This window comes from Schistocerca americana, chromosome 1 (genome assembly GCF_021461395.2).
Source record: "Schistocerca americana isolate TAMUIC-IGC-003095 chromosome 1, iqSchAmer2.1, whole genome shotgun sequence".
NCBI classification, from domain to species: Eukaryota; Metazoa; Arthropoda; class Insecta; order Orthoptera; family Acrididae; genus Schistocerca; species Schistocerca americana.
The window spans coordinates 158,627,704-158,642,462 of NC_060119.1; the positions used below are offsets into that span (position 1 = coordinate 158,627,704).

The window sequence follows — 14,759 nt, forward strand, 5'->3', positions numbered from 1 at the left end:
ATAAAATCCGTTCTTCGTCACCTAACGATCGTTATATTTTCCAGACTTGGTGACCTAACATTATGCCTTGCCACGGTAGTCACAACGTGATTCTTGTAAAACTCATTATATATTCACACACCTTCCCATCATTAATTTGAGAACAAACAGTCGTGTAGCCGTGATCTTATAAATTATTCAGTAATGGGTATGCAACCGTGATCATTAGGCTTCAGTGCAGTTATTTGTTCACTTTTCATGCGCATTATTTGTTCAGTCAGTGTGAGGTAACTTTCAGTATCCGTTAGTAATATTCTTACCGCTACCAGAAGGTAAGGTTTCGTCGAGATCTTTAGAGCAGCACTTGCTCAGTTATGGTCCAGCACACGTTCTTCGAATAATCAGATTTTTTATGTTCTTGTAGAAAGATACTTAAAATTACATTTATGAACCAAGAATGCTCACTGCATATGTTTAACCTTTAATATGAGAAATATTCATCTATGTCAAATGTTAGTTCTATTGTTAGTAAACTTAGTCATTAAAGTGAATTAACCATTCCCTATGCTCAATTTAAATGCTGCGTGAAGCAGATGTTGTCTTGTTATGTTACTCACGGAATTAGGTCAGACTGCGTTGTAAAGTTTTTTTTGTCTGTACTCATAGAGACAAAGGAGCATTTTCATCAGTGCAAATTTCAGCTGTTTTAAACGTATATTATTTTTTCTGTGATTATAAAAGACAGTGTTTGCTAATGGTAAAAGTTAGCTAAAATGAAACGTAGATACAGAACTCAGACACCATGACTGAGGTTTTATATGCAGATCACACTACACTTAAACGAATGACCATAGTATTTTGTCGATAAATAAGTTTGTATACTGTCTTAAACTGTATTATTCGATTTCTGTGCATCTTGAATACCCACGTAGAAAAATCCAAGACCTCAGCCCACACCCGTTACAAACAGGCGTGCGACGTAAATTGCAGATTCTGCCCACAGGTAGTAAATCGTAAATTATATAAAAGGAGCTAGGCAGCAATAAAGAGAAGCAAGTGATTAGGTGCTACAAGATGTTCACCTTTGTACCAGAAAAGACGTTTACTTTTTTGTCAATATCCAAATAAATAATATTATTATTAACACAACCTTAAAGAATTATAAGAATTTCACTGATACCAGTTTACAGGAAACTCAAAAGACACCTTACACTCTGAATTCTCTGAATTATACAAACACCTTGGCATGGCTCGTATAGATACCGGGTATAACATCAGACAACGCCCGAAGGCCAATGCTTTGAATACGAGAAAGTTGTGGGGAGTATGGGTAGGCACTGTTCCTCTAATGAAAGCCTTCTGTTGCCTTTAAAATTTTACAACTTTATTAACTTGATTTTAAAATAGTAAGTGAAAAAAAGATCATCAGTATAGTTTATTAATGAACGTTCCTGAAGTATTATTTTAACAGATCAGAGAACAGCTCTCAGAATCAATTTGCAACGCTTAAAACTTAAAATCCCTTTCCAAGCAAAGGAAAAAAATACAAATTGCATAATGCAAATTAAATAGAAGAATCGAACGCTACATGACAATACCAAAATTTTCGTAGATATCATGTGTGATCTCTAAATGCAATAAAATATTTGACTACAACAGCTTGAATGCAATAAAATCTGATTACTATCAACGTACACCTCTAGGATGCGCTCCGTATCACAATAATTTTCCTTCCTTTCAAACACCTTACACCATAAACCTCCCTACATGTGATGCGTACTACACCCAACGAATTATAACAAATAATTAAGCATAGATGTTATAATTAGCCAGGTATGTTATCTTTTCCTTTCAAAATAAATAAAAAACACACACATCAACTCTTAATCTCAGTGATTACATCCGTTAAAATAATACAGTATACAGTACACATCTTTTGATTTCGTCGTTGTGATGCGCTTTTGTGCACGGTGCTCTCCTTCAGGATCACGTGCGGCACGTGAAAGATTTTCCACGATGTACAAAACTTTAACAGGGCGCAACCAACTTACACAAATGTCATACTCGGATTATACGTGGATATAGATGCGGCTCGCAAATCTTAAAATGGGCGAGGGAGTAGATGCGGTACTATTCAACACTTCGACTATACCGCACCGCACGAAACAGCAGTACTGTGGGGTAGACCAGACAGAAATTAACAACTGTCGCAAGGCAACCTCAGCAAGGCAGTATGAAAATATTTGTGACTTTAAACTCTTGGGAGGGCCATAACAAACCACAGAACGACGTCCGAAGCTAAATTCTGAAAATACTGTTGACTATTTCGCCACGACAAGTAGAACCGTAAAATACCATAGAAAGTGAACTGCAATTGACACGATTCATAAGCGTCCGACTGAAAAGCTCCACAGACAATCTTTCCCTTACTACAAATGTTTAACAGAATCTCCAAAGTTCACTCGTGGACACTACCACATGGTGAATCACTCGTTATAACTGTAAATAACAGAGTTTAACACGCTGGAGCCGACTTAGCAATAATACGGTCCTCCACTTGGTTCCACCATCGATCCAAAACAGTAATTTACTTTAAAGCAGCTAAATAGATGACAATACCGATATCTACGCTCTCCTCCCAAGCAGCACTCTAACTGGAGTCTGCAGTACCGAAGCGAAGCTTACACCGCTCAGAAGTCTGACAGACGCTGCACCAACGTGCACCTTTCTAGAATTCTTCACCTCATACACCAAACTCGCAGGCGCACCTCCCTTGAGAAAGACAGACCAGGGCGCCTGCTTCACGGCACGTGACACTGCAGTGCCAGTAACCATCTCTGACAGGGACCGAGTCACTATTTCAGAAGAGTTTCATAAATCTTAACTGCACGGGTTGCAAGTTCTCAATAGCACAGGAAAAACTGACACCTTTAGTGGGTAACTTTGCAAGCTTCTAGTTCAGTCAGGCAAAGCTAATGAAAATCAGAACACGGGGAGAAGTTGTGGTCTAAATAACAATTGATTTATTAATTCCTAACATCACGTGACAAAATATGGCTATAGAAACGCCTCACAAACATTTTATCTGAGAAACGCTTTCAGTAATATGCGGTCTATGGTCAACAACGTGATCAGCTGGGGATCAACACACCACACTAACAAGAACTGATCGCTTTCTCTGACTTCATAAATGTGAATCTGTGGTATACCCCAAAATATACACTACTATCAAGCATCTGTACTCTATATTCCATAAAGAAAAACATGGTTCCAAAGAACAGGGTGCTGAGAAGCATATATTGGAGCCCTACGCCGTAGCAGCGAATACTTTACCCTTCTGCAGGTGAGGGCAGCACGGCATGACGCGCTGACCGACTGCAGCCAAAGACAGCGACAATCTGTTGTTAACGGCGCATGCCCGGAAATATGCAAGTACGCGGCCTCGCGTTCGGCTGATTCGGAACACAGGTAGTTCACTATGAGTCTCTGAAACCCCGGCGGACTCCAGTGTGCAGGTGGACCCGTTTGCTGGTCTGCCAAACCAATTTCAGTCTGTGACATGACTAGGAGTGGCAGAATATGTCAAACGTTTAGATGGCCGACTCAAAACAAATAAATACACCTGTGCATAACTCGTTGTGTGCATGATGCAACAACCAGTACCTCTGATGGTTCAGATGGTGACTGGCACAGGCTGTAAGTGGCACACTAGCAAAGGTCACAAGTCTCACCGTCTAGATAAAGACCTGCCGTTCTTTACTAGCGAAATGCCAGTACAAGAGTGATCGCTTTCTCTACAGCTTCCCTCCACAACTCGGTAGCATAGCACATTTGCATGCTTAGACTACACCGACTTTAGCCAAGCCAAGCATTAGAAGCTGAGAGACCGCCCCCTTGCTCTGCACACACAGATTTGACCAACCGGCGACTTTAAAAATTAATTGGGAAAAAAGGAAAAAAAGATTCGGCTTCGCGCCCTCTTTCCCATGCGTCTTTGCTAAGACCGTGACTTGGATTGAACCACGGCCCTCCATAAAAATACCGTTATCTCCCCTGTTACATCCATTTCGAACTTTCCAAAAACGGCAATAAACGCGCTAAACGCCTTGTACATTCACAAATACGTTTCATAGCAGAGTCTGGACGCCTGGGTGCCACTACCCTGTCCCATGGAATCCGCAGAAACTCTCAGCCGTCTCATTCGTTTTCTACATAACAAGGGTCCATACTCTGCTTTATTGCCATTCATCAGATCTTACAATGCGCCGCTCATAGCTGCAGCGACTCCTTGGCGCTAGTCAGCCTACCTGGATGTGGCTACCGACTGACTGGCGCCACCCATTGTGTCTGCTCAATGAGAACGGGGGACTTGACTGTCGGCAAAAGTTTTCACCAGGTTCTGCACAAAAAAGGTCACCTCCGTTCTCAGCCACCTTACACTTTCACTGCTGTCAATTAACTCGGCACCCCCTTTCTTCGAACACAGGTAGCCCTCTGCTGTCGCTTCACCAGAGCACACAAGCAAAAGCATTAATTACTGCCAACCACTTCATCGTATGAATGAAGTCAGATTTTATCAAATATAGCAACCAAGTAATAAAGATCACATTCCCTATGAACATTAAGCAGCATGACACTGTATCAAAAGTGAGAGTGCTCTGCAATCCCTCAACTTTTCAATTAAATATTGGTTACCAGTGGGCCCTGCATGGAGCCGACCATTCCTGAAGTGTGTGACATTACAATTTTGTTGCAGGGCCCGTTTATCTCATTGCCCCTGACCATCCCACCACGCCGCTGCTCTTCGGGGAACTCTTTTCTAGTAGACGTAAGCACCGACTCACCCTCAACCAACCTAAAAGACCTCAGACCAGCTCAGCAAGACACATGTGCGCCACTTCGCACCAGAAGCCACAAGGGCGGCGCCAAATAAGTTGCTTCGTACTTCGATATATAGAAGGTGCGGAAGCTCTACGAACACTACCTTATTAAAACAGGTTGAACAATACTCGACTGGATCTCTAAAACGTGGTGCAAAACATTTTCTCCTATTTTAGATTTTCGGTTACAGAATTTAGGACAAGAATGATCAGTGTAAGAATGTAAACAATTCCAGCCGCTGAACGAAATTATTCCACAAATATAATCAGCACCCATGCTAGCAGAATATAACATTCTGGAAGTTCTCTCCCTTTGCGGTGGTTACGGCGTTTTTATTTATTGTACTTTCCTGTATTCTTGAAAATAAAAGTAACATTTCTTTAGTGCTTTTTCAAAAAATTTACTTCGTGTTGTGCCAGGGTTTGTTTTATCAAATTGCTCCAGGCAGTGTCAGTACGGCTGTTGGCAAGGCTTGTGTTGCATTACGTTAATTTAATTATGCTATGTGTGGTAGAATTACAAATCAAACTAGGAATTCAGAGCGGGTCGGATGCGTTGCTGTGTCCATTTCACAGTCCGCTTACGTAAATAGCTGCTGTTTACCTCAATTTCCGTAACTGAAGTCCTAATTATGAGATCCACGTGTTCGTCAGCCACCGCACGTACATATTTCGCTTTTCCAAAAGCTCCAGATACAGTGAGCGACAGCGCGTATTGTACTCGTACTGACCTGCTGCTGCAAAATGACTAAGTCAGTTCTCACTTAGACAATTACACGAATCTTCTGCAACTGTGTTACTTTCTTTATGAAGTGGTTGCCACAGTTATTAATTACAGTGAATGGATTTCTGCCATTTCACAATGTCGTTTTCAAAGCGTAGTGGTTTCGGATGGTTAATCCTCCATATGGACGTTTGCAACCATGTGGCGAAAGACAAACTGCAGTCTCCTACGTAACATTAACAGTGTTATTGGGAAGCATAGCTAACTAGACTGTTCTTGCTCCTGCATTAACTGTTTGGAAATTTTAGCACTTGAATTGGGAAAAAACGTAGGTACAGTTAAATAATGATACTTTCTTATCTGGTTTTACCTGCTGCGTTCTTCAAGTTAATGGTGCAGTTTGTTCTTTTTAGTCGCAGTCAATGCTTGTAAACTTGTAAAATCTAAAAAAGAAAATCAGATTTTCAATCTTGTTTTGTAAATCAAAATGCAGATTTAAAAAGCTGTTTCTTCCACTTAGCACATTTCCAGACAAAATTTCATCTAAATATCTATACAAAATCTTGATTTATCGAATTTTACATTTACAAATCAGATAATTTTTAGTACGGGCTCTACGCTATGTATTTTAATACTGAATTCTTGTTTCAAGTGCTCGCCATGCACACCTGCTCAGACCTATTTTTGACGGCCGTGAATCTCCCCAACGTTGGCCCTGAAACAAGGAAAGAGAATTCAGAGCGACGTTTAACAATGAAACTATTTCACAAACTATACATTTTTAAAACATTTCCGGTTTATTTTTCTTTATTTTTGTTTATTTCTTCAATTTTTTTTACTTTCTTTTAATAGGTTTCGTCTTGATTAACGTCATAATTGAAATGACTAACATCTTTCTTTTATGCCCTGAATTTCAGTTTAATAATTACAAAATTTGCAATTTAATGATTTGGTACTGCAGAAGGCACCATTCATATGCATTATCAGCTGGGTTGGCAACTTTCTCCGCTCAGGGACTGGGTGTTGTGTTGTCTTCATCATCATTTCATTCACATCCGGTACACAGGTCGCCCAATGTGGCGTCGAATGTAGTAAAACCTGCGCCAAGGCTGCCAGACCTGTCCCGTAAGGGGCTTCCCGGCCAGTGACGCCAACCGCTCATTTCCATTTTCCATCAGATATCTGTAATAACAGTATTTCTAACTGTTTTCACATTACAGAGCAGCACGTATTTGCGTAAAACCGTTAATTTGCTGTAGACTTTAAGTGAAATAATTATAACTGAACGAAAGCTAAATTGAAGTACAGGTCTCCGTTCTTGGGTAAATATCGTACCTATACTATTCACAAATCTCATACATTAGTTACCATGCTGCCAACAATTCCCGCTCCACTACATTTTGTTGCAGACCACACACCGAGCGTACAACGCAACATATCGAATGGACTAAACCGATAAATGTTAACGGTCATGCCGCAGTTTGCTCAGAAAATCACCTTCACACAAGAATTAATAACTAATGATATAGTTCATTCTACATACACAGCGAACGTTAGAAGATTTGACACACCGCTTAATTTTTCGTTTTCCGACTAGGAACGAATGTTGTAGTATCATCAACATCTCTAGCGTTTTCGAGATGTGGAGCTTCAAAGTTTTACGATCTTATTCAATACCATATGGGAGTGCCACCCGTCTTATCGACATACAATTGCGAGAAGTCTAATGCAACCGTGCACATTCACGAAACTGGCGATCCCATACTGGGAATTTATGAGGATAGACCAATTTTGCATACACAAGATAACGGAAAGAATCTGGATCTTCTAAAACAATTGGAGACAGAATAGCGTTGAAATCATAACATTAAGTGATCAGATTGCAAGTGACACAAATAACTTTTTGAAAGTCTCTTTTATCGTCTATAATCAGCAACTTCAAAGTATACCGTTAGACAAGATTCGAATTTTCGGACTACCTGGCATGGTTACATACAACCTTTGTTTATCGGTATCTCTTTGATTTCAAGTTTAGATTCACGAAGAGCTCAGTTGCGTTACTTTTGTCTTTGTACGCGGGAAGTGGGTTTCATGAAGACACACGGACCTTGCATACACATCGCTGTAATTGTGGCGCTGCCTGTACCCGTGGACAACTTATTACATTCCATTTTTAAACTGCTCTTTTAGCTGACGGTGATCAGTATGTATAACTTAACGAGACATAGCTGCAAGGGAAGTAGCTACGTTATTTTAACTTTCTTGCACTTGGTTATGGTTTTGGTCGCTTTCAGAGGTTCTTGTACAGTAATACTAAAGACGAAGGATCACCCATGAAACGCACTATTTCTAGTGTTTTTAGTATTATAAATAGGTAATTGACCCGACATTTTAACACTGACTTTTACAAACTCGATCCCATACCCATTAAGGATAAGATCATAAAAGTATGTCCTTACTGCGTAGCAGTCTTGTCATTTTTTCCTAAACTTACACTAACCACTTGTATCACTGTAACGAATCATGTTTTTTTCGGAAACGAGCAAACATAATATTAATATTCATTGCAGTTCGCGACGAGGTAAAGTCAATGTGTAATAAAGAATCTTCACACTTTTATGTCAGCCATGTGATGAATACTTTGATCGACAAGTCAAGTATTTCGTGAAGCGATTGTATGGGAGTATGTTATACCTAACCAAAAGAATACAGAAACCAATACTGCACTGAGCAATTCAACCTATATAGTCCAAGGGCATTATTCTTCCGTCTCACACACAACAAGCAGACTCAGTCCTTTTTAAATATGGCACTAGCATTGCAATCTATCCACGCATACATACAGAAACAGGAGAAACGGTAAACACGTCGTTAATATTATCATTTACTGGTGTTCTGCGAATGGCCTCATCTTCAGTTTTAAGAAGACACAACATATTCAGTTCTGCACGCCTAAGTGTGCTATACCAACCATAAGTATAACACATAGTGAGGAAATAATAGCCGGCCGTTGTGGCCAAGCGGTTCTAGGCGCTTCAGTCCGGAACCGCGCTGCTGCTACGGCCGCAGGTTCGAATCCTGCCTCGGGCATGGATGTGTGTGATGTCCTTAGGTTAGTCAGGTTTAAGTAGCTAAGTCTAGGGGACTGATGAACTCAGATGTTAAGTCCCATAGTGCTTAGAGCCATTTCAACCATTTGAGGAAATAATAAATAGCGTCGAAAATTATGTTTCCATATTGATGGGAATTTAAACTGGAAAAAGAAAATTTTGGAACTCCTAAAACAACCTAGCTCAGCCAGATTTGCAGTTAGAATAATTGCTAATCTTGAGGAGAGACAAATCAGTAAGCTGATTTATTTGGAATATATTCGTTCAATAATGTCGTCACATGGAACAACGTTCTGGAACATCTCATTTTTAGAAAGAAAGTTTTCATTGCTCACAAACGCGCTGTTTAACAGTAATATGTAGTGCTCACAGACGATCATCTTGCAGACATCTGTTTAAGAAGTTGGGCATTCTGACTACTGCTTCACAGTACATCTTTTACTCCCTCATAAAATTTGTTGTAAATAGTCCACTGCAGTTCAAACGAAACAATGATGTACATGGTTACAATACCGAATAGAATAATGACACCTATCACTCCACATTAAATTTGTCTTTAGCACAAAAAGGGGTGCACAATGCTGCAACTACAATTTTTGATCACTTGCCCAGTGTTATAAACTGTCCGACAGACAGCAAAGTAAAATTTGAAAACAAGCTGAAAAAGTTTCTTCTTGTCAACTCCTCCTTGTCCGTAGAAGAATTTCTATTACTGTAATGAGTATAAGATAATGGGTAGGAGTTACTAATTCATATCTGTCCATTTTCTTTAAAAAGAAAAAAAGACTGTAAATGTTCAACATGTAGCCATATTTACAAATTAATTTGTGATGTCAATGTGAAATGACTCGTTTCACGTCATAAAAACGTACCATGCATATGACCCGTGGAACATTCACTGTCTTCTACACTGTTGCAAGGTCGGTGAGAAATACCATCTCTTGAGGAGTGCTTTGTTCTTCACTTTCTGATACTGTGGTAGTTCACAGCTCCGTCAAAAACCAATACCTGAACGCCCATTGTTTTTAAATATTAATGAGCTATGTTTTACGTTATCATTATTAAAAATAATTTGGAAATTTGTGGTAAGGTCTTATGGAACCAAACTGCTGAGGTCATCGGTCCCTAAGCTTACGCACTAGTTACTGTAACTTCAACTAACTTACGCTAAGGAGAACACACTCACCTATACGCGAGGGAGGGGGACTCGAACGTCCGACGGGGGAAGCCGCACGAACCGTGGCAAGATGGCTGAGACAGCGCGGCTACCCAGCGCGCCCCATTGAAAATAAAATCTACGCGTCACACAGAGCCGTGCACGGAATGAACATGGTGGAAGCCTGTGCTATCTTTCTCATGTTTTTATAGTAGATACTACAAGAAATGCCGTCGGCCTTCCGATGACGACAAGCTACCAAATTGAGTAATTTAGAAATCGATATCCCCGGCGTAGTGACGTAACACGTCACTCAATAAAGGCAAGTTTTACGGTTCAGACTGCATACCGGTTGGGTTCCATCTGGATTTTGCTGGTGACATTGTGGTGTCACCGCCAGACACCACACTTGCTAGGTGGTAGCCTTTAAATCGGCCGCGGTCCGGTAGTATACGTCGGACCCACGTGTCGCCACTGTCAGTGATTGCAGACCGAGCGCCACCACACGGCAGGTCTAGAGAGACGTTCTAGCACTCGCCCCAGTTGTACAGCCGACTTTGCTAGGAAAGGTTCACTGACAAATACGCTCTCATTTGCCGAGACGATAATTAGCACAGCCTTCAGCTACGTCATTTGCTACGACCTAGCAAGGCGCCATTACAAGTTTGTATTGAGGTTATAACATGTACCGTCAAGAGCGATGTATACCAATTGTGGATTAAAGTTAAGTATTCCAAGAACTACGTTCTTTTCTTTATAGGATAATTACTTTACCTTGTTCCAGACCTCACGCCAATCTACGTGAGCTTAAAAGCGTGCATTTCGGCCTCCTCTAGCAACACGGTGTTGGCTCTTCTGCCAACACTTCAGACATAGCTCATTTTTAGCAGTCATATACGTACAACAGCTCGATTGACGAGATTATCCGTACCGTACATAAAGGCATGAAAGTTGCACATATCACACTAATAGACAAAAGTGGAAATTGACCATGAACAATTACAAGTCTATGTAATCCACATGAATACTGAAAAGGCACCGAAGATATTTTCAACAGGTGGTCCCTCAAACCGTTGAAAAATGAAGTCTTACCGTCTTGAGCTGCTGGTAAAATACTTTATTTATACAACCAGTTTCAGTCATCTGACCATCGTCAGGTTCCTGTGTACCAGATACAATCTACATATACCTACCTATAGGCAGACTACCACAAGACACGACACAGTACTTGTAATCTGCCGCGTAAGACGACTGAGCTGGCACCAGCTCTCGACGACTGACACTTTCGAAAGGTGTTCAACATACTTGTACGTCTTTGAAACTAGATTTCTCGAAAGCACTTCAGAAACGTAGCGCAGTACACCGAGGTAACAAAATTCATAGGATGACAATATGTATACAAACAGATGATGGTGGTCTGACGTACACAAGGTATAAAAGGTCATTGTATTGGCAGATCTGTTATTTGCACTCAAGAGATTCTTGTGAAAAGTTTCCGACGTCATTACGGCCGTCTGACCGGAATTAACAGACCCTGAACGCAGAATGGTATTTGGACCTAGACGGCTGGAACATTCAATTTTGGAAATGATTAGGGAATTCAGTACTCCGAGATGCACAGTGTCAAGAGTATGATGACAATATCACATTCCAAGCATTGCCTATCACCACGAACAACGCAGTGGTAGACTGGTTTCACTTAACGACCGAGAACAGCCACGATTTAGCAGTTGTTATTGCTAACAAAGAAGCAACACTTCATGAGGAAAACACATAAATCGATGTGGGACTCACAACGAACGTATCCTTTAAGAAAGTGCGCCAAAATTTGACCGTTAAGGGGTACGGCAGCAGACGGATTGACGCGAGTGCCTTCACTAACAGCTTGACATCGCCTGCAGCGCCTCTTCTGGGCTCGTGGCGATCTCTGTTGGACCCTAGAAATTGGAAAACCATTACCTGGTCAGATTTAAGCTGGTAAGAGCTGATTTCGAGTGCGGCTCAGACCCCACGAAACCATAGACACTATTTGTCAAGGCACTGTTGAAGCTACTGTGCTGTGGACTGTGTTTACATGTAAGCGATTGTGTTTACATGTAAGCGACTGTGTCCTCTGGTTCAACTGAATCGATCATTGACCGGAAATAGTTATGTTAGGCTGACTGAAGACCATTTACAGCCAAAAAAAGGTGGAATTTTTGTGGATGACAACGCGCCGTGTCAGTTGTTCGAGACTGATCTGAAGAAGTTCTGGGAAGTTTGAGCGAATGATTGGCCATCCAGATCGCCGATAGGAGACCTGTCGAACATTTGTGAGACATCAGTCCGTGCACAAATTGCTGCATTGTCAAAAATTTCACAATTATGGACGGGTACAGAGGGGCATGGATTTCTGGATGGGACTTCCAACGACTTGTTGTTGCGTCGAGTTGCTGCACTAGCCCGGGAGAAAGGAGGTCGGACATGGTATTCGAAGGTATCTCATGACTTTTGTCACCTCAGTATACAATAGCATTTGCTACGTCTACGTACGTACGACAGTCGTGCAAAACAGGGTAAATTCTGTGACCGGTTGGTTATATGCGGAAGGAGAATAATTGAAGGTGGAATCGTTTTCCACATTTCACACGCGAACTTGAACAATACAGATGCTAGACGAACTGAATGTCTGTTTCCTCGTGCGGCATTTACGCTGGTGGCCGACAACAATTGGGACGGCGGAACAACAAGAGATTACTGGGCATGCCGCCAGCGGCAAGTTTCGCTACGATAGTCTGGTGTTCCGCCCGCACGCCCTCTGTGAACAGCCCGCACTCGATGTTAGTGTGTGTGTGTGCGCGCGTGCGCCAGAGAGAGGCGGTGAAACTGAAGAGATTTCGCAGTGATTACGCGCTCCTAACTGGACCGCGGGAACATTGTTAGCGCAAATTAGAGCACGTTCGCGTAATCCATCAGGCCGATCGGTGGGCCGTCCATTAGGGCAGCCGCTAACCAGAGGTGTGTCTGCTCTGTTTGCAGGGCACGGCGCGTACCAAACCAGTGCTTCTCGTCATCTCGCTGGCAGGCATCAAGGTGTGCACTCCCGACGGAAAGGTAAGCCAACCTGATCTCTGTATCCAATGCTGGCGCCTGCTTGTCAGCAGCACAGTAGCCTGTTCACTAATGCTGTTTATCTTGTAGTTGATGGTAACTGCTACTCTTCTTTTGAAGCTTTATTGGATTTTGTTTTTAACCAAACTGCTCCATTTATAATATTTTAGCGCATGGGACCAAAGGCTCTGCAATTGTTTTTAAGGAATTCTTTTTCCTGCCTAGTCTTCTTTTATTTTGAAATAAGCATTTGTGGCAAATTTTTTTACATTAAATTCTAACATATATATTGTAACAAGTTTTTATATTAAATAAATAATGCAATCACCCTGGTAATCAACAACCTTTTGCCACCTAGTGAGCATATTGTCAATGTCGGATCACTAAAACATATTGAAAAAACTCGTTTTTACGATCAGCTATTTTCATTTTTCTGCAGGTCTCGGTCGTGGGCCATCTTTACAGAATGATCCATGACCGAAACCGGTACACACTAAGATATAAATAAAAGCAGCAATCGTTAAATTGCGCTTTTTCAGTGTCATAACGGGTGTTGAATGTCACTCACCCAAAAAATTAAATAAAGTTGGTTACTGAGCAAAATATCTGGAGATCACATTTTGGATATCGTCCACATTTTCAACTTGCCGCTTAGAAAAAAAATGGTTGCAGCGATGAGAGTATACAGAAATCCAGAGGCGCAATTTTGGGTTCAAAATGGTTCAAATGGCTCTGAGCACTATGGGACCTAACTTCTAAGGTCATCAGTCCCCTAGAACTTAGAACTACTTAAACCTAACTAACCTAAGGACATCACACACATCCATGCCCGAGGGAGGATTCGAACCTGCGACCGTAGCGGTCGCGCGGTTCCGGACTGAAGCGCCTAGAACCGCACGGCCACACTGGCCGGCGCAATTTTGGCTACGTATGGTAGGTGAGGCAGTACCTCTCATCCCAGCTCATCATATTTTGCGTGGATTCGTCTTTGGCAGTGCTGTGTCACATTATCGTCTTGCATTATTTTTTGCGAGGATAGGTCTTTGGCAGTGCTGTCTTGCATTATCGTCTTGCAGAATAACGCTTTTTCTGTTAACATGTTGACAGTTGCTTCGTACTTTCCCTGAATAAAACATGGCCCGTTAGTGTCGTTGGTCGGTGCCTGAAGGAGCGTAGACATTAATAATGCGTGTCCCCATTGCAGTGAGTACCATGTGCCAAGCTGATGGAAGGAAGGCGACGTCGGTGACAGAAATCCCGTCGCGGATGTAGATGGCCATTCTGTGGCGGTATAGCCATTGATATCTTGGAGACCGGCCAAGTGAAATTCCTGCAGAAGGGCGATATCAATATCAAAAGCCCAGAACATGTTCTGCCTAAGATAGACTTTAAACCTGGAACGGATGTTTTTGTTGTTGATAGTTGCTATTCGGTAGCGGACTGCTAGAGGCTGGTCCACTCTGGCGTCAGCGCAAATGCGTGGATGTCGCAGTGGAACGTTATCCTGCTCGCCCGCATGGGATTTTGATAAGAGTATGATCAGTGGATCGGCCGCGACGGCGCAGGGTCCAGCTTCTCGACCTCCTCCTTGTGCGACGCCGTGGAGGCGGGCACAAGGTGTATAATGATGTAATGGTTCGTGGTGTAGTGTCAGCTGTGATATTTCCATTAACTGTGATATGTCCATCAGCATCCGCATGGGGCGGCAGGGAGACGGGCGCTGGCACACCGGTAGATGTCTCCGAGCTCACAACGTCTCCGGCGGCAGTAGAGTATTCGGGGGCGTCGTGCTGATCGACGGCTGCGTCATCCTCGACTTG

At 42.1% G+C, this 14,759-nt stretch overlaps 1 protein-coding gene across 1 annotated transcript in view; it reads left to right on the forward strand.

Moving 5' to 3' along the window:
* The window catches only part of LOC124612460 (SH2 domain-containing protein 5-like), a 378,639-nt gene that overhangs the window by 236,793 nt on the left and 127,087 nt on the right, over nt 1–14,759 (forward strand). The window contains exon 2 of the mRNA XM_047140727.1: nt 12,868–12,942. Coding sequence (XP_046996683.1) covers nt 12,868–12,942 — 75 coding nt within the window. The remainder of the gene's footprint in view (nt 1–12,867; nt 12,943–14,759) is intronic.